At 38.6% G+C, this 19,032-nt stretch overlaps 2 protein-coding genes across 7 annotated transcripts in view; one reads left to right on the forward strand and one right to left on the reverse strand.

The window, feature by feature from the left end:
• Nucleotides 1–261: 261 nt before the first annotated feature.
• stx2b (syntaxin 2b) lies at nt 262–10,178 on the reverse strand. Of its 4 annotated transcripts, XM_037777438.1 has the most exons (11): nt 9,797–10,174; nt 8,921–8,998; nt 8,735–8,834; nt 7,903–7,977; nt 7,721–7,794; nt 7,235–7,343; nt 3,314–3,387; nt 2,962–3,099; nt 2,685–2,795; nt 1,890–2,009; nt 262–1,739 (listed from the first exon to the last, which is right to left on the reverse strand). In XM_037777438.1, the coding sequence occupies exons 1-10, from the start codon at nt 9,824–9,826 to the stop codon at nt 1,914–1,916; spliced, it is 885 nt and encodes a 294-aa protein (XP_037633366.1). In that variant the 5' UTR covers nt 9,827–10,174; the 3' UTR covers nt 262–1,739; nt 1,890–1,913. The 4 variants fall into 4 exon arrangements, with proteins under 4 accessions (XP_037633366.1, XP_037633367.1, XP_037633369.1 ...); XM_037777439.1 differs by lacking the exon at nt 1,890–2,009 and having other exon boundaries at nt 9,797–10,178; XM_037777441.1 differs by lacking the exon at nt 7,903–7,977 and having other exon boundaries at nt 7,721–7,736; nt 8,784–8,834; nt 9,797–10,176.
• A 2,886-nt stretch (nt 10,179–13,064) lies between these two features.
• Nucleotides 13,065–19,032, forward strand: part of adgrd1 (adhesion G protein-coupled receptor D1) — a 33,980-nt gene continuing 28,012 nt past the window's right edge. For 2 of the 3 annotated variants that reach the window (XM_037777435.1, XM_037777436.1), the window contains exons 1-7: nt 13,065–13,503; nt 13,997–14,030; nt 14,406–14,522; nt 15,112–15,210; nt 15,632–15,754; nt 15,832–16,008; nt 18,154–18,411. In XM_037777435.1, coding sequence (XP_037633363.1) covers nt 13,450–13,503; nt 13,997–14,030; nt 14,406–14,522; nt 15,112–15,210; nt 15,632–15,754; nt 15,832–16,008; nt 18,154–18,411 — 862 coding nt within the window. In that variant the 5' untranslated portion in view covers nt 13,065–13,449. The remainder of the gene's footprint in view (nt 13,504–13,996; nt 14,031–14,405; nt 14,523–15,111; nt 15,211–15,631; nt 15,755–15,831; nt 16,009–18,153; nt 18,412–19,032) is intronic. The other variant, XM_037777437.1, reaches the window with a different exon arrangement.

Consider the following 19,032-nt stretch of genomic DNA (forward strand, 5'->3'; position numbering starts at 1 on the left):
ATCTTGTTTGGTTGATTACACGGAAAGTCAAGCGCTTTGTGCAAAGTGCTCATTAGTCCTGAAGTAAACAGCACCCTCTGCTTCTTTCTGTTTTCCTCTAAACAAACTGAACCTCCAAATGTTTGGAGTGTTAAAAGAACTGAAAATAACCTTAATTCTGTCTGACAAATTCAGACGTGTTTGCAATTTAAAAGTGCTCCCTGCATTTATAAATAAAGTCAACTTCATCACCTTTGATATGAAAGGAAATACACAAAAATGTATACTTTATCTTTTAATTACATGACTTTCTGTTTCAATATAAAATACAAGATAATAACTTACAAGGAACAAATATATCAAAATTAAAATGTGTGCTCTTGAAATAACGTCATCCAAGAGTCCTAGCGTGACTTTTTTCACAATTGATATTTCAGTCATCACACACCGCGATAAATAGAATATATTCAATAAGTTAAGGTTTCATATTAAATGTCAGCAAGGCACTTGTGTACGGTTGCAATGAAGTGATGAATTCCATTCGATTGATCCGAAAATATTTAACAAGAAATGCTTACGTAGAATATATATATATTTTTTTACAATTTACTATTTTCTAAAGGACTCCTGAGCTGTAGGAGTTTTACATTCAATTCACATGAATTACAGTAGCCTACATATACAAAAGTACAAGAGAACATACACTTGAACATGTAAACACAAATTATACAATCAATTTATAAAGACAATTGTCACAATATCTTTTGAATATTAAGGCAGTACATTGAACTTTTGGGGAAAACGTTTCTTGCACTCTCATGTCTGTAACCTACGCTAAATATTAAGCTGCAGCCGGTTGGCTTAGCTTAGCACAAAGACTGTGAACAAAGGGAAACAGCTAGCCTGGCTCAGCCTATCATTATCTCTAAAGGCTCATACATTACCATATTATATCTTGTTTGTTTAATATGCAAACAGAGGTGTAAAAATGACACATTGTGGTTTTACAAGGGGCCATGTGCCAGGATAAGTGGCCTCCTGGAGCCTCCGCTAGTTGCCTGGCAACCTTGCAATGACAACAAGACTCCGGGAAGTCACTGCGTCTGGCCAAGAAATAATTTGGCACATAAACACCCGTAAACTCTTAACGTGCCATTTGTTACTTTTGGCAGAGCCAAATTAGCTGTTTTACTGTTTCCAGTCTTTATGCTAAGCTAAGATAACCGGCCACCGCTGGTGATGGCGTCATATTTACTGTACAGGCACGAGTGGTATCAATCTTCTCGTCTGACTCTCAGCAAGAAGGGCGAATAAGTTTATTTCCCGAAATGTCAAAAATGTCCTTTAAAGTCATTAGACCAAGAAATGTCTGAGAGTGATACTTAACATGAAACAACGGCAGCAGTACAGAACGCACACCAGTGTATTAATCTGATGTGCTGTCAGTGTTCATTGTATCACCGCTGAGGGAAAGGGATGTGTGCTGACAGGATGCTTTGTTCTCCAGAACAGTGTATCATGAGGTCTGATGTTACTGGTGCAAAGTGGATCACACACATTATACTTACTTCAGTGTAGTGAAGAGATCCTCTCTGTAATGCTGTTGGATAGTGAATGACTTGTTATTGTCTTTATTATGAAGCCGAGCGGCCTACAGCTGACTGCTGTGAGGGTCTGACTCACGACTCAAAGACTCCGACTATTATGATGAGTAAAAGGAGTAAACCTGCGACCCCACACATGGCAAGGCCGAGTAGTTTCTGTCAGAAAGAGAAGGAAAGAGACAACTGCGTTACATATCCTGTTTAAACCATTCAACGGCGGAATGAGTGAATGAATTCCTGGATATACAGATGAATGGATGAATGAATGTTGTGTTTAAGGGGTGGACGTTGTGGATGAAGTGTTACCTCACGCGGTAATCACAGTAGTTCTCACACAGGGGGTTTGGTTAGTCCAACAGACAGGCCAACAATTAGTGCAATGACAGCAAGCAGGATCAACAGAGCAAAGGCGATGATAATGTATTTCTGCCAAGTGAAGAAGAGGGTGTTATTTGAAATTCATTGAAGTAGGGTACCACTAAAAAGACTATAAATCGATTCATATAGTAGTTTTAAAGAGGACCTATTATGTAAACTTGTGTTTTGGGTTTCTACAACAACATGTTTACACGCTTTAAAGTTAAAAAAACACTTTATTTTTCTTATATCGGCTGTTCTGCAGGACCTCTTTTCAACTGCTGTCTGAAACGCTTTGTTTGACCTCCACCCCAACCACCTGCTGGTCCACTGCTGTGATTGGTCAACTGAACCAAACTCTTCAGACTCCGCTCCAGCTCCGCTCAGACTAGCTTTGTTTGAGGGTGTGCCAAACTAGCCGCTATGCAGGTATTATGCAAATAATGTTATGTAATGTGTTACTTGGTGACATCACCATGTTACGAAAGAAAAGGCGGGACTTCAGGCAGTTCAGAAGCAGTTTTTCTGTGGGGGAGAATAACTCCCTTTGGTGTGGACTTTGGGTTTTGTAACTTAAGCACAAGAAAACTATATAACACACTTAAGGAAAGGGGGAAAAGCACAAAAGCATAATAGGTCCTCTTTAAGTGGTCACAATTGACTTTGATATCTTGTATAGTTTACATTTACAAATGTTTTTATTGGTGACAATTTAGCAACACAGAATTAGAAAGGAGCACATACCCGTCGGGATTTTTTCTGGTATCTCACTGCTTTTTTGGTCTCTTCTTTTGCACTACAAATGTATTCGGCTGCATTGGAGACATTATTCTCAATGTTGTTGACCATATCCCCCTGTAAATGACACAATCACAATTTTGTCTTGGTAGTATTAGTAAAGAAACATTGTGGCTACATACTGGTACACAAATTAGATGCTATCAGACATTGACTAATAAGACTACATTTTTTACAGAGTAAATTTTACTTATGAACTTTTCCAATTAGATGTAGCTGTTACCTGAGTTTCTACCAGCATCGCCATGTCCATAAACATCGCGTGGAGCTCTCTGATGCTCGACTCCAGACGCATGATGTCTTGGTGTCGTGACTCGATCTCATTTAGGGCCTGACGTGTGATCTGGGAATCAGAAATGATCTGTGGGAGAAAGATAGAAAGACAAGGTCAAATAATTCATCCAAAAACACCAGACAAATGTTCCCAGCTGTGTGTGTGTAAATTAATTTAAAAAGGCCTGGCAGCAACCTACCCCACCCCATATGATTTACCCCTCCTCCACCACTAGATGGCAGTAACAGCTTTTAACACGGCAATAACAGTATGCTGCTCAGTAAAGCATGACAACACTTACATCAGATGTGAAGATGGATGGATTTCCACTTTCTAGCATGCCTTCTAGTTCTTCATTGGTGGTCACTCTTCCAGCTAAAATAATAAATAGCAGGCAATGATTAGTGTTTTGTAATGACTGGATGATGGATCTAAAGATGTCTCTGATTGCACATCGGGACTTTTTTTGAATGAATAAATTGTAGATCCAAAACACCCATAAAGAAAACCAGAGCAGAGACATGATGCAGTTTCCGAAGTTTGAGAAAATAAGATATCATTTACAGGCCTGTGAAGATTTTATACTGAAAAAGCTGCAGCTCCTGATAGCTTGTTGGGAGAAAATTGAGTCGTTCGTCTTTGCTCCCGTTAGGGGTCGCCACAGTGGATTATCTGAGATCTGACTTTATGATCCGCATATTTGATTTGTTTTTTTACACCGGATGCCCTTCCTGGTACATGTTCTGGTGCTGGGAGGAAACTGGGGAACCCGGAGGAAACCCACGCAAACACAAGGAGAACATGCAAACTCCACAGAGATGACCAGGGATCAAGCCAGGACCTTCTTCCTGCGAGTGGACAATGCTACCACTGCACCACTGTGCCACAGAGTACTGAGATTGAATATGACACCACTCCTACTCATGCCCTTTTATTCAGGCTCTGGACCTTAGATTCAGTATCTGTTAATAAAATATGGAAGGCCAGTAGACAGATTGACTCTTGATCCATTATTTATCAGAAGACTGGTTCCGCCTAACATTTGGTTATGGATTTAAACAGCTGTCTGTGTCTAAAAGATTGATTATCTGACGCACCCTGTTGTAATTAGGGACTCGTGTTCGTCATTCTTTTAGCATGTTTTCAAACCAATAAAAACACAACTCTGACATTTAATAGACAATAACTCACAGAGTAGTAAGTGTTGCACTAATATAAAGAATGTAAATGTCTCTGCTTAGCCCTGGTACAATGTATAGGCTACTGTTGAGTGCTTAATTCCAGGGTAATAATACATTAGTCTGTCAGTGTTGTGAGGCTGCTGTGCATAAAGCCCGCTGTGTGAGGAGAAGAAGCTTCATTGTAGCTCCATCGATTGAGCTGACAGGAAAATAATGTCTCAATGACACAATGCTGACTTTTCCCCCCAAGTAGTGAGAGATGTATTGTTTAATGAAACAACCAATTAAGACTTCATTCGAATGAAAAAAAAAATGGATAATGTCTTTGACAGCGTTAAAGTAAGGCACACTAACAGATTTATGGAGTTGTGACATGGCGTGTCTTTTGTAATGATGTAGATTTTGGAATGCACTTTTTCCAATCAGTCTTGGAATTGCATAAATTGGATATGACTCCAAAGCTGAAACTCTTGTGGATCCAATGAGCCTAATTGTATTCATGTGTGATGATGTTAGTCCCCATAGTAGCCATTTCATTGTTGTGAGACCATTTGTTAAATTTGACGTCACTGTATAAAATGACCTGTGTTGACCTCTAGGATAATCACAGCGTCATGAAACTTTACAACCACAAACTAGAGACCTAGGGCATTCAGAGGATGGGTGGCTTTCCTAGCTAGATTGACAATAAGGGGGTTTCTGAGCTGTTTCCAGAACAGAAGTGATCTGTGACTGCAATCGCTGAAAATGCAATTCTTGCAGAAATCTCCAAATGTCAAAAGTTTTTGACACCAAATCACAGCATAGCTTTTTCTATGATGTTCCTCAGGGTCTTGGTGTCTTAATAAGGTCATTTGGAGGGATTTTTGATCATTTTTATCAAGTACAAATGGTTATATTTAGCACTAAATGTTTGTAACAAATGGAATCAACCCACAAATTGCTGCAACAATTTATGAGACATAAGTGAGCATGGGAATGGCCATCATATACTTCATCATATCATATATCATATACTTCAATCATAATGTTCTAAACCCTTATAAACGTTCACAATGTATTTCAATACATAAATTAATTAATTATTTCATGTTTATTTCTGATTTCTGACTAGACCAAAAAAATAAATAAGGCACACTGAGGATTGCTACTGAAGTCTTTTGTTAACATGTTTTTAAGAACCAAATGACTTGTGGTGTCATAATACTGACACATTTTGAGTACTAAACATTGATAGCGAAACATAGCTCCAATTAAACTACAAATCTCAGTGCAACAGTTGTTTACAAAGCATCTATCAGTGGACTAATTCAATGTCTCGGCTCCTGCTGTGGTTTTCAGTTTCTTCACGGATATGGGTTGTATTTGTGACTAAGATTAGAAGTGTCTGAGGAACAAAGGAAGCCTCACAGAGAAAAACAGCTGCTGAAACTCTATAAACAGAAAGCTTTCTTTTCCTGGAGCCATGCCTCCTGTTGTACAACACCCTCCCTGGAGAGGCAGCTCTCTGTGCAGGTGCTTTACTGTATGTCACACACCTTTTGCAACTCCCCAGAGAGCCAGAGCCAAACACAACAAAACACACACCACACTCACACTCATCAACATACATTAAAGCAAAAATAAGTATCACTTCTGGGTGATGTAAATAAATGGTGTTAAGTCCACCACGTCCACACAGGCCGAGGTATGTGTGGCCGTGTCAAAGACAGGTGAACTACTGTTACGCAGGCCGCCGAGCCCTCTGGCTGTTTCCCGGGCAACGCAAACACAACGAGGCGTCTCCAGTATCAGGCTCTTCCGTCTGCAGCGTGGAGAACTAGGGCTTCTCATTAATGCCGGCCGCAGGGACCGTGAGAGATAGTCCTATTTTTTTTTCTTTTCACTATTGTGTCGTGTTACTCATGTGCATTATACAATGATGCACCTGATACACACCCTCTTTGCATTTGTTTGTCACTGTGATTCTGAACAGAGATGACCACTTATATGCTCCTCTGAAAAAATGGTGGAAAATATCAAGAGGTCTGGTTGCAAAAATAAACTCACTTAGCACAAGTTAAAAGCTTGAATGAATACTAATACACCTACAGTATATACTTATTGACACTGTATATTGTATTATTTTGTGCTGTACGCCACATTTTCATTCATTCTGGTTTGCCAGAATGTATATTCTTTTCTTGTAGGAGCTATTCATTTCTTGTTAGTATTTAGTTGTTGTTTTACTAATAATAAGTAGTTTATTCTAGATGTTTACTTTATTTAGATTCGATTTTTGATAGTTTTATTTTGATAGTTATTTGTTGTCTTGTTTAGTAGCCTGTATTTAGTTTTTTTGCATAATTAGTATTTTGTTTTCTTTTGTTTATGAATTGGATAAAAACTGTGGGCACCCGCAGTTATATAGGAAGGTATGCAGGTAGGACCAGCATGCATCTGGGGGGGCTTATGGTTTTTTACCAGAACAAGAGAGGCAGCTAGTTTGCCAGTTTGCTTGCTTTTTTGGATAAATAAATCATCAGAAACACACACATTTTACATGGACAATGGACTCTTTTGCCTGCATACACCACATACCCATGGTGCATCAGTGGCCCTTTGATTTAAGTTTGATTTTGATTTTTCCGACAAATGGCCACTGCACTACTACTACAACTACTGTTCATTTAAGTTCTATCAAAACTCGCAAAATCGGGTGTTTGGATGTGATCTTTGGTTTGTGCAAAAGAGAACCCTGACACCTTGAAGAAACCTGTAAAAAGAAAATCCTGCCCTGCGACTTGTGTGTTTATCAACAGTTTAGTGTACAGAGGAAACCGGTGCAGTCTGTTTCCTGGATCCTGTCCTGACACAGCTTCAAGGTTTTATTTGTCACCCTTTTATCTCTACATTTACACATCTTGACCGTGCAACCGAATTCAAGCCATTGACGTGTGTTTAAAAAAAGAGACTATTTCCTGTTTGCGGTAGCAATTTACATTCATTATGAAGCTTCAAAGACTTCTGAGGGTTCAGGGAGTCCATTATTTGTCACTTACTTATCTCCAGCTGTCTCTGGATCCTTCCTTTGCTTCTCTCCCGAAAGGACACTTGAGTCTCATTGTACTGAGTCATGACCTCCACAAACTTCCTGGACAGCACCGTGTGCTGAGGACAAGTGAAAACACAAGGACACTGGGTGAGGATGTTGGCATTTCAGACTACACAAAGCAGTTATGTACAAAATACTTACATTGTTGGAATTAAAAGTACATTTTAAAAGGGAATTTCTTGAATTGTGAGGTTCAAAATTACACTCAAACAAAGGAAATGCAATGCCAATCCACAAACACATCTTGTAAAGTAGAGAATGTGGCAGGTAAAGTTGAGAATTTCATAGTAAATAGTTTTAATGTTCCTTATTTGTCTATATCTTGGATACATCTATACAAAAACATTTGATGTTTGTGTGCAACTGACAGCTGGCTGATGATGATCATGTATGAGCAGGACATGTAATATGTGTCATCCGCCTGTTTCCTGACCTGTGTTTTCTGGATCCTGAAGTCAACAGAGGATCTGTTAGCGACATCATCTTTGGGCATACTTTGTTCCATGGCTTCAGAGGGAGAGAGTTACGTCACATTACGCAACGGCAGACAACATCAGCTTGTGTATGTTCGTGTTGCAGTCAATAAATAAGCGTGATGACAATCACGTCACTCACATTTTAGTTTGGTTCGCACCACGTTGGCGTTCCCTTTGATATCGTTGGTCAGCGTATCCAGCTGGTCCTTTGTTCCTTCACACATACACAAAGAGAGAATGCATCAGACTTGGTTCGCTGATGAGGAAACATAATGTCATCCAGCTAATCACTGCCGCTCTCTCTCCTGTAAATATTGGATTTACTTGTGATTTCATTTTGTAACTTGGCAACGACCCTGTGGCAATAATCGCAGAGGTCACACAGCACAAAGCTCTTTGTTTCTTCTTTCCCTGGTGACCATTTCCACGTCATGGATCTTAAAACACTGTACTGTGTTACATTAAACACAATCACTGATGATGATGATGCCATGGCACTGTCAACTGGCTCTTTGTCCTGCAGGGGCCCTCAGGCTCACACACCGAACAAAAGTCAGGAGCTGAGTACATCCAGTAGTGACGCTGTGCTCGCTGTTATGGAGCTTTGAATCAATAGAAATACTTTGAAACTGTATCTGATACATTGGTGCATGCAAACATCTGCAAAATGACAGCATGTTTGAATCCCTGACTGTTGAAAGGTCTCTGACAGAACAAGTCAGAGCCCAAACTACAACGGTTTGTGAGTTTTTGGGGGAAAACAGAACCATTTCCTTCACACGTATCCGGCCGAGCAGCCATTCATTCACAATGAGGAGGGAAATGTAACAAAGGAAGTGAGACATTTTCACTCTGTGCCTCAAAAGTCAAACTCCAGCCAAGCAGTTCTCAATAAAACTGAATATACACAACTACAGATACGTCGACATGCTCACTGTCTCCATCCTGATTCTTTATAAAGACACACTTACTGTCATCTGGGTTGGGTGCAGACAGGATCATGCTGTGCATCTTCCTCACCTCTTCCACTTGGTAGGAGATCCTATCAATGAGTCCTCGGACTTCTTCCACCTAAAAAAAATCAATCAGTAACACATCAGTATATCTTGATGTTCCTAAACCTGTGCACATACCTGGAAGTTGCAGTGACTACCCACCCTTCTGAAAAAGCTCTCCATGAAGCCATCTCTGTCCACTGCGACTGCAACGACATCCTCCTCTGCTCGTGTCTTACTCTGTATGGATGAAAGAGTGTAAGTGACTTTTTTTCCCAGTGAAATAACAGTAAAGAACTGGCAGCAGGGTTGCCTTTATGTTACCGTAAAATTAACATTATTATACTGTCGCTGAAATTTACAGCTTTGTACTGTTAATGAAAAATACAGTTTGAACTGTTTTTTTTTAAATTAATTTCACAGTATTTTACAGTTAATTTACTGTTTAAAGATACATTATATAGCTGTTTTCCACCTTTCTTTTACATTATCTTACTGATTTGTTTTAATGCACTATTTAGGTTGTATTTTTTACAACATTATTTTTTGCCTAGATGAATAGACTTAGCAGGTTACAGACATAGGAATAGTCACACTAAATACATTTAAAGGCACTTGTTAGGCTATAATAGACTTGTTGACACTTTTCCCAAAATGTCTGTCTATAGCTGGCTACAAGCACAGAATGCAAACCATAACAACATGTGAGTGAAGAACAATAAAACTAATTCACTGATTTTACAATCATGTAAAATGTACAAGCCTCACATGTGCAGATCAGGTCCCAGAATTCAAGAAATACTGCATGAAACTGTTACTGATGATACTTTAGACAGTTGATCAGCAGTAAAGTGATGTTTTTTTAAGAATGCATTATAGTTCAGTTAAAAAGGTTAACAGGTTTTCTTTTGTATTAACAGTAAAGCACTGTTTTTAGCAATAACAGGTTAATACTGTTGAAATCCTGCTGTAAATTAACAGCAGTTGTTTACAGTGTGTTTTACCTGTCAAGGTGTATATACAGTGAAAGATACTCACAGCAGTCAGTTCAGCCAGTCGATCCTTCATTACACCGATCAGCTCGTCTCCTGCCAGGTTAATTCTAGTAAAACAGCAGCTGGGTCATCCTGGAAGTGTCCATGTGTAGAGGAACATTGATCCACCTTCCTGAGCACCGAGGTGATCCAGGCCTACATCTACATCTACATCTCCATTACCTGCGCTGTGAAGGCGACAGAAAGAGGAAGAGGGCGCGGCAGGTGTATAAAGTTTATATTCTAATTCTAGCAACAACAAAAGCTCTACAAAATAAAAGCCTAAAGTGACTGAAGAGTTTCTGGTTTCTGCTGTGTCGATATTTCTCACCTCACTAGTAGCTGTAACAGATCCACAATATCTCTTTCCCTGGGATCCGCCTCTCTCTCTCTCTCTCTCTCTCTCTCTGTCTCCCTCTGTCTCTCTCTCTCTCTCTCTCTCTCTCTCACTCTCTCTCTCTGTCTCTCTCTCCTCTCTCTCTCTCTCTGTCTCTCTCTCTCTCTCTCTCTCCCTCTGTCTCTCTCTCTCTCTCTCTCTCTCACACTCTCTCTCTCTCTCTCACACTCTCTCTCTCTCCTCTCTCTCTTACTCTCTCTCTCTCTCTCTCTCTCCTCTCTCTCTCTCTCTCTCTCTTTCTTTCTCTCTGTCTCTCTCTCTCTGTCTCTCTCTCTCTTACTCTCTCTCTCTCTTTCTCTCTGTCTCTCTCTCCCTTTCTCCCTCTCTCTCTCCTCTCTCTATCTCTTACTCTCTCTCTCTCTCTCTCTCACTCACTCTCTCTCTCTATCTCTCTCTTTCTCTCTCTCTCTCTGTCTCCCTCTCTCTCTCTATCTATCTCTCTCTCTCTCTCTCTCTGTCTCCCTCTCTCTCTGTCTCTCTCTCTCTCTCTCTCTCTCTCTCTGTCTCTCTCTCTCTCTTTCCCTCTCTGTCTGTCTCTCACTCTCTCTCTCTATCTATCTCTCTCTCTCTCTCTCTCTGTCTCCCTCTCTCTCTGTCTCTCTCTCTCTCTCTCTCTCTCTCTGTCTCCCTCTCTGTCTGTCTCTATCGCTCTCTCTCTCTCTCTCTCTCTCTCTATCCTTCCGCCCCAGGGGAGAGAAAATAGTTCCACCCTGAATTAGATTTGATCTGACCATGATGATAAAATAAAGTAAATCAATGTAATGCTGTTTTGTTTTTGGAGTGGTAAAAGGTAGAAAAGAGGGAAATATCATATTTCCTCCATTTCAAGCTGCACCTAAAGTCCCACAGTGACACAGTACCACAGTACCACAGTATTATGTGGTTTATTATATGAAAACCACAGTGATTTTATCAGATGATGAATATTAGTTTGACAGCAAACACACACCACCAGGCGGTTATATGAGAAGGTTCAATAAATAATAGATAAGCAGGGCTGGGTGGCCACTCAACTATTGTCTATCTAACCACATAGTGGCGCTGTTGACCTTGATATGGGTGCGAGTTGACCTTGGCAGCCTGTAACGGGACTAGCAGTACTTCTGATGACTCCCACACCTGTAGGCATCCTCCAAACTATATATCAGTATTTCACTTTGAAAAAGTAACACATATTTTTTAACTGATTATATGTATATGTGTTTTTGTATGTGTATATACTGGGTGTGTGTATATGTGTATGTATGTATATATGTATACAGTATATATATGTATATATAAATAGATTTTATTTTATTTTATTGTTTTAACTTTTATTGTACTTGTGTATATTCTTTTTCCCTTTATATCTATTTTTTGTCTTATTTTATATTAATATTAGGTGTATTAAGTTTCTTTGTAACGAGAATGTTATTATTGGGGACGTTTGTGAATGTTTGTTCTGTTGTTTCAAAATGAACAAAAAAACAATAAATATAATATTGGAAAAAAAAAGAAAAAGTAACACAAGAAAAGGCCTAGAAAAGTCTGCTTTACAGAGTCCACCCATCTCCACACTGTAAACAATTGCTGTTGATTTACAGCAGGATTTCAAGTATTAACCTGTTATTTCTAAAAAAACAGTGCTTTACTGTTAATACAAAAGAAAACCTGTTAAATTACGCTCATAGGCCGTTTTTTAACTGAACTATAATGCATTCTTTAAAAAAAAAACATCACTTTACTGCTGATCAACTGTGTAAAGTATCATCAGCAACAGTTTCATGCAGTATTTTTTTAATTCTGGGACCTGATCTGCACATGTGAGGCTTGTACATTGTACATGATTGTAAAATCAGTGAAATAGCTTTATTGTTCTTCACTCACATGTTGTTATGGTTTGCATTCTGTGCTTGTAGCCAGCTATAGACAGAATTTTTTGGGAAAAGTGTCAACAAGTCTATTATAGCCTTTTTCCTAACAAGTGCCTTTAATTGTATATAGTGTGACTATTCCTATGTCTGTAACCTGCTAAGTCTATTCATCTAGGCAAAAAATAATGTATGTAAAAAATACAACCTAAATAGTGCATTAAAACAAATCAGTAAGATAATGTAAAAGAAAGGTGGAAAACAGATATATAATGTATCTTTAAACAGTAAATTAACTGTAAAATACTGTGAAATTAATAAAAAAAAAGAAAAACAGTATTTTTCATTAACAGTATAAAGCTGTAAATTTCAGCGACAGTATAATAATGTTAATTTTACAGTAACATAAAGGCAACCCTGCTGCCAGTTCTTTACTGTTATTTTACTGGGAAATTCTTAATAATGTACTTATAATGTTTGTTCTGTTGTTTCAAAATGAACAAAAAAAAACAATACATATGATATTGAAAAAAAAGAAAATGTAACACAAGAAAGGATCTCTTTTGAGACATATGACACTCTTATGGTATTTCTGCATGCATTTACAGTATGAGGTAAGTTGTATTATTTTGTAAATCTATGAGAAATATGAAATATAATTAACCAAAGCCATCAGGTCACTCGTAAATAGTTATACTTTGTGTTGCAGATACTGAGTCTGCCTGCTTTTACAGAGTCCACCCATCTTCAGCAGCATCCCAGTTGTTCCCAGAGACTCCTGGGTGTTGTCCTGTAATTTAACCCACTATCGAAACTAGTCATGAGACCAACACGTTAATACGCAACTTTTTATCTAAACAGCATTTTGCACGCAGCACACAGATCCTGATCTCATTCAATCCAAGGCGCAATCTCCAATTACGCACAACAAGTAGTTCCTTTTACGCACAGCTCCAACGCCCCTCCTGCAGAAGATCCAAAAAATGACATCACGTTTTTTTTTTTTGTTTTTGCAATTCCCACGTTCAGTCCAACGAGTCAGTCAGTAAACGGAGAGATCCACTGCTGCTGCTTGGCCATTCCCAGATGCAGCCACAGAAACTAGTTCACTGTAGGAATCCAGATCACCGGATTACACTTTTCTGCTTGGAAGTGGAAGTTTTTAACATGAGAGGGAAACGTTTTCTGCTTCATGCCACAGCACTAAACTGAGTCTTTTTTTTTTTAGTTCCAGCACTGTTATTATTATTATTATTTATCTTCATTTCTATAAGTTTGGACGCATGGACTGATCATAAGTTTTCACCTTTCTTGGAATAATGAGTGACTCCTCCTGGATTCATATTTATTTGTGGATTTAACAGTTGTTTTTAGAAAAAAGATTGCATATGGTACATTTTACAGAAAGCTATGGAATTTTCTTTTCGAATTCACCTTTTTACAGCTTTTGTCTCCTGTATTAAGGTAAGTGTGTACAATGATGTGTGCAATGATTCAACTGTGTCATTAATACTGCATTTATACAGAAATATTCTTATTAATTTCTTATTTATATCATTCTGGCATTTATATAAACACACTTACTGTAATAGATCTTACTTCTCAGCATTTTGTATTGACTTATTTACTATGTGGTTATTTGTTATATATTGCTTATCTATCTTAATACAAATATTTGTACATATTTCTTATATTCTCATTTATTATTTTTATTCTTATTATTTACTTATATTTCTCTAAATATATTGTGTTATATATTGTAGCATTATGTACATAATCTACATGCTACATACTCCTTTATTTCTATTTTCTTTATATTTCTTTATGATTATATAAGAGCAATAAAGTATTTCTGATTTCAGATCTGATTCTGATTCATAAACACAACTATAGTCCCATCCTAGTCTGATCAACTGTTGAATATCAGCCTTTACAAATACATGTGATTTCTTTACAGGTTTATGCTCAAGTGGTACCTGCGAAGCATCCAGGTAGTAATACATTTTGTATGGGTGGTGGTGTGATTGCTTTTTGTTTTTTTCCATAATGTTTTAAGTTGCAAAATTTAAATAACATGACATTATACAGCTATTGGGTCAGAAATAAACTGTAAAAGTGTTTTTTTACCATCTGCTAGTTGCCAAACCACAGAATGTTACTGATTTGTTCACTGCCCTACTCATTAAATCAGAATAGTTTGTATACAGCTGTTTGGGTTTATTATTATCAATCTTTTAATCCTCCCCAAAAAATCCGAAATGGAGTGCCAGGAAAATAAAATTTTGAGTAATGGCACACAGAGCTTGATTGGAGGGAAAAGCCCCTTTGTGGATGCTTGTTTACCCGTGAACTCTCCGTCCGTCCAGGCCTGCAGGTGTTGGCCACGGCCTCGCATTACTGGCCTCTCGATGCTGTGGACGGAATCCAAGAGCTGTGGGACCAGATTGGAAACAGACCAGGTTATGTTAACGGAAGTAACATAAGTATGTGCATATACATACATAAATAGACTATGTATGCTCACGGGAATGCACCCTAAATGTCTTGCTCTCTGCATGCAAGCTTTTTTTGTTTTCACCACCCACCTTCCAGCCACAGCTATCATGCTTTTTAAGTGTTTGTCAGATTTATCACTGAAATCATAGAGCAAAATATCTAATGTGTGAAGTAACTTATGATTTAAAATGCTGCAATACTTTACATAATAATCTGGAGGTGGTAAAAATCTGAAAAAATTAAGGGAATAGATCATTATTCTGCATTTTAGAGTTGTTTTAATTGGATTGAAAGACAGTAACTTCTTGCACATGCATTGAGTTTGCAGCTGTGTTGTCACTACATAGCTCAGTGCAAGTTGTCATAAAAATGTTAAAGTTGTAGAGGGATCAGGTATAGACTTGAGTATGATGTCCTCAAAGCGAGGAGGAAAAAGAGCTGTGCACTCAACCTCAGCATCACTCCGTCTCATACCTGCGCACCACGTCCCTCCTGTTGTCCTCTTCTCACTGTTCTCTTGTGTCCTCTGTCTATGTAGGTGCGAATCACTTGTTTCTCTCCATTGTCTTTGTCCAGCTCTCAGAATCCACAACCACACTGTGCTCCCTTCCTCCCATAACTCTTCCTATGTGTATACCAATGACTCTGCCTACACTAACATTTCTGCGACAGTAGGTGAGGATCAAATCACTGAAATTCATGTGTGTGTGCATCACCCCACCGCTCCCTGTTGTCCTCTCTGTGTCTGCACAGAGTTTCTCACACGTTTCTCCTTGGCCTGTCTTTTGTCCCTGCAGCACAACATGAAGAATTTATTAGTCATTGTTCATTAGTTCAACCAGAGTTGTAACACATTAATACATCTAAGCCACTTGTTTAATGCCTTTGTATTCTTTTATGAGACACCAGGAAAGCTATAAAACCCTCATCAGTTGCACAAAACAATTTATGATTAGCTTGGGGTTTGGGTTAATTTGATTTATTGGATGAACAGATTTATGTTATATGTTGGCATTAAAGTATAGACCCTCTGGCTAGCAGACACTGCTCATAATTTTCAAGCAAAATGATGCCCTTGATTTGTGCTTTGCTGCAGATATTGTTGAAGGGATGGTCAACAAGGGCATCTTTCTGAACGGAGACAACGGCGGCACCTTTCTCCACTTTGGAAACTACCAGAACTCTTGTATTAGTGACCCTACTTGGTGTGGCCCCGAGGGTGAGTGCACTCTAGTTTATGATTTGAAACCATTTGGATTGATGGCGGTGAGGTGATTGTTTTTCATCATTCTCCAGGGATTACATTCTCCTTTTTTTGGAAAAACCACGAGTTGGAGTCCCGTTTTGCTGTCACCTCTGGAGGGAAAGTCATCTCCAATGGCTTCTCCGTCTTCACCAATCCCTTTGGAGGATACGTGGAGTTTTACACTCGAGGCAACAACCACAGATGGAAGGCCAACATCAGCGTTCCAGGTACTGTGGATGAATTGGTATTACACACTGTTACATCTCCCATATAGGCACCCATGAGGAATGTGTTTTGGTCTTGGAAATATATATATTTTTTGTCTTCAACCATAAATTGTTAGTTATGTAATTGCATCCATGGTTTGGTTAACTGAAACCAGATGTAGCCGCAGACAGTTGATTTGGCAAGTCCAGGGTAAATTTCATAAATCTTTTGCTGTATCACAAAACATACAATTATTATGGCCGTGTAATGAGATGCGGTCATCTCCTTCTTTAATAGGCTACAATAATTCACAATAACGGTCAGTTAGAGTGTGACCAATACTTATTTTTTCTGAAAATATTTTATTCTGAAAAATAAAAAGTGGATTTAAGAGATGAAATGATTTGGTAAACTGTTTTGACAAAATAGAAAAAAAAAACATATGAGGCTTAATGTTATTTGAAACTTTTACAGGCCAGTATTTTTCTTCTCAAATGACTTCTGTCATCTTTGCTTTGTGTTCACGGGGCGTCATAACTCAATTTAGATTTGAGTGCTCTGTTACAGAGGATCAAACGTCATCTGGTTCTCATACAGTGTGACACACTGAAGTTTCAGGACGTCTGTCAGTTCTCGCTCCAGTGTGAGGAAAAAGTTTTGAGGGTGATACATTTAACCTTGAGGTGCCCTATATGACCAATATAATTATCACAGAAGGCCAAGAATGTTACCTTATACAACTCTCTATAAAGAAGTGGAAGAGAGAGTCAAAACATTTAAGTGGGTCTTTGGCACATATGGTTTGTATTCTAGCCACAACTGAGATGTGTTTTAGTTGTTTTGCTCTGCTGGTGGAAGTGTTTTCAGATGTGTTGTCTAATGGGACTCCCCTCATTGTCAATTTACTTCAGAGATGCAAGGGGAAGTGAGGTCTTTGTAGTGTAAAACTGACTGGAAAGAGCTTGCAGGACCTGAACCGACCCTGGCCTTAAGTTTCTGTGGGCACGAAGGATTTAAAATAGCCTAACAAAGACAAATAACATGTTTTGAGCTGAGCAATGCCAGAAAACCTGATATGGAGATGGCAGAAAAGAGTAGCCTACCGGTAGCTTGAGAGAAGTGTCTGAGAGTACAGGTGTTATGTTGAATACTGTTACTCCGTCGATATGTGTTTCCCCTACCTAAATCCTGAACAAACCCTAAACCTAAGCAAATTAATTAATTAATGAATTAGAAACTAGCTATCGGTTTCAGCCATATTAACCAAGCTAGCTTTCTTCTAAATGAATTACAGGCTAATTTATTTTTACCAAAATGAATGACATTCCTATCAGACTATTACACTATGTGTTTAGTGTTATTTAGCAAACGTTTGCATGCTAACACTCTAAAGTTGGCCGGCAGCTAAACGTTAGCAAATGTTTTGTTCAACAGAAATGCAAATATTTCCTGCTTCCAGCTTCTCAAATGTAAGAATTCAGTGCTTTTCTTTGTTATATACGACAGTAAGTTGAATATATTTGGGTTTTAAACTGTTGTTTTGGACTAAACAAGCAGTTTGAATGTGTCACTTTACGCCTTAAAGGTCCCATATCGTGCTCATTTTCAGGTTCTTACTTGTATTTTGTGTTTCTACTAGAACATGTTTACATGCTGTAATGTTAGAAAAAAAACTTTATTTTCCTCATGCTGTCTGTCTGAATATACCTGTATTCACCCATCTGTTTGAAACGCTCTGTTTTAGCTCATTTCAACGAATTGCAACGGAATTGCGTTGCTAGGCACCAGTTTGGGTCCATGTTTACTTCCTGTCAATTGATGTTATTTACATACACTGCAACAGGAAATAAACTTGGACACATTTAGAATGTTTAGGTTTAAAACCGAGTAATGGTCTTAATATTGTATATTTGTGACATCACAAATGGACAGAAATTCTAACGGCTTGTTTCAAACGCACAATTTCTAAATACGGGCTTCGTGTATTTCTCCGTATATTGAGCGTTTTGATAGTTTATCAGTATTTATATAGAACTTTAACCTGCTTTATAATATAAAAGACATGAAAATCTCACTTTTTACAATATGGGACCTTTAACATTTGCAGTGCTTATTTACAATCCTACATAAATCGTATATTCTGTGCACTATGTTTCCTCTTTCAGGGCCTTACTGGACCCACATTCTTTTCACATGGACAAAAAAGGATGGTCTGAAGGTCTACATCAATGGGACCTTCACTGCTGGTGACACATACGGCAACGTCTCAGCGAACTATGGAGACCCCCACCCTGACCTCGTCATTGGAACTGGCAACGACAGGGCATATGGCCACTATGTGACAGGGGCCTTCGATGAGTTCGTCATCTGGGAAAAGGCCCTTTCAGCTAAGGACATCTTCCTCTACTACAGCGCAGCCATAGGTAGGACATCACGCTCTACTGGAAAGTATTTTACTGTCTATTATAATGCAAGTTCCTCCCTTTTGACTCTGCTCTGAGGAAACGGGTTAAAAAGCAATTTCCGTCTTTGTCCTCCTCACTACATTCCACCCACAGCATTCATGCATAACAACAAGATATTAAACTATACAAATGTACCCCAGCTCCCTTGTCAAATGGCTCTTCATGCTCAAAACATTTTCATGACCTGGCTTCCACCATATAAGTGCCATGGCTCACATAGTTCTACCTTATAAGTATTTATAAGAGTGCAGAGGCATGTTGGGTCGCAGGGGGGTCAGATCATTATGATTTAATGTGACATGTTATAACACGCTAGGAGGACAGAAAAAAACAGATTCTTGACAGATTTTGTTCTATTGCTGTTTACCTCCTTTGGTCAGTAAAGTGCCAAAAACATGTTGACATTTATGAGAACTTATAAATAACAAAAACATTCTTTGTGATAATTCATATTAACGAATGTCAAGGTAGTCTGAGAAATGGTCAAGGCCTGATGAAGTGCACCTTTTTAGCAAGTAGGTTGGAACACATTTTGTTGTGTGCGAAACGTACTGATAAGTGACGCTCCCTTTCATTGTG

The sequence above is a fragment of the Sebastes umbrosus genome, chromosome 8, assembly GCF_015220745.1.
Source record: "Sebastes umbrosus isolate fSebUmb1 chromosome 8, fSebUmb1.pri, whole genome shotgun sequence".
Classification (NCBI taxonomy): domain Eukaryota; kingdom Metazoa; phylum Chordata; class Actinopteri; order Perciformes; family Sebastidae; genus Sebastes; species Sebastes umbrosus.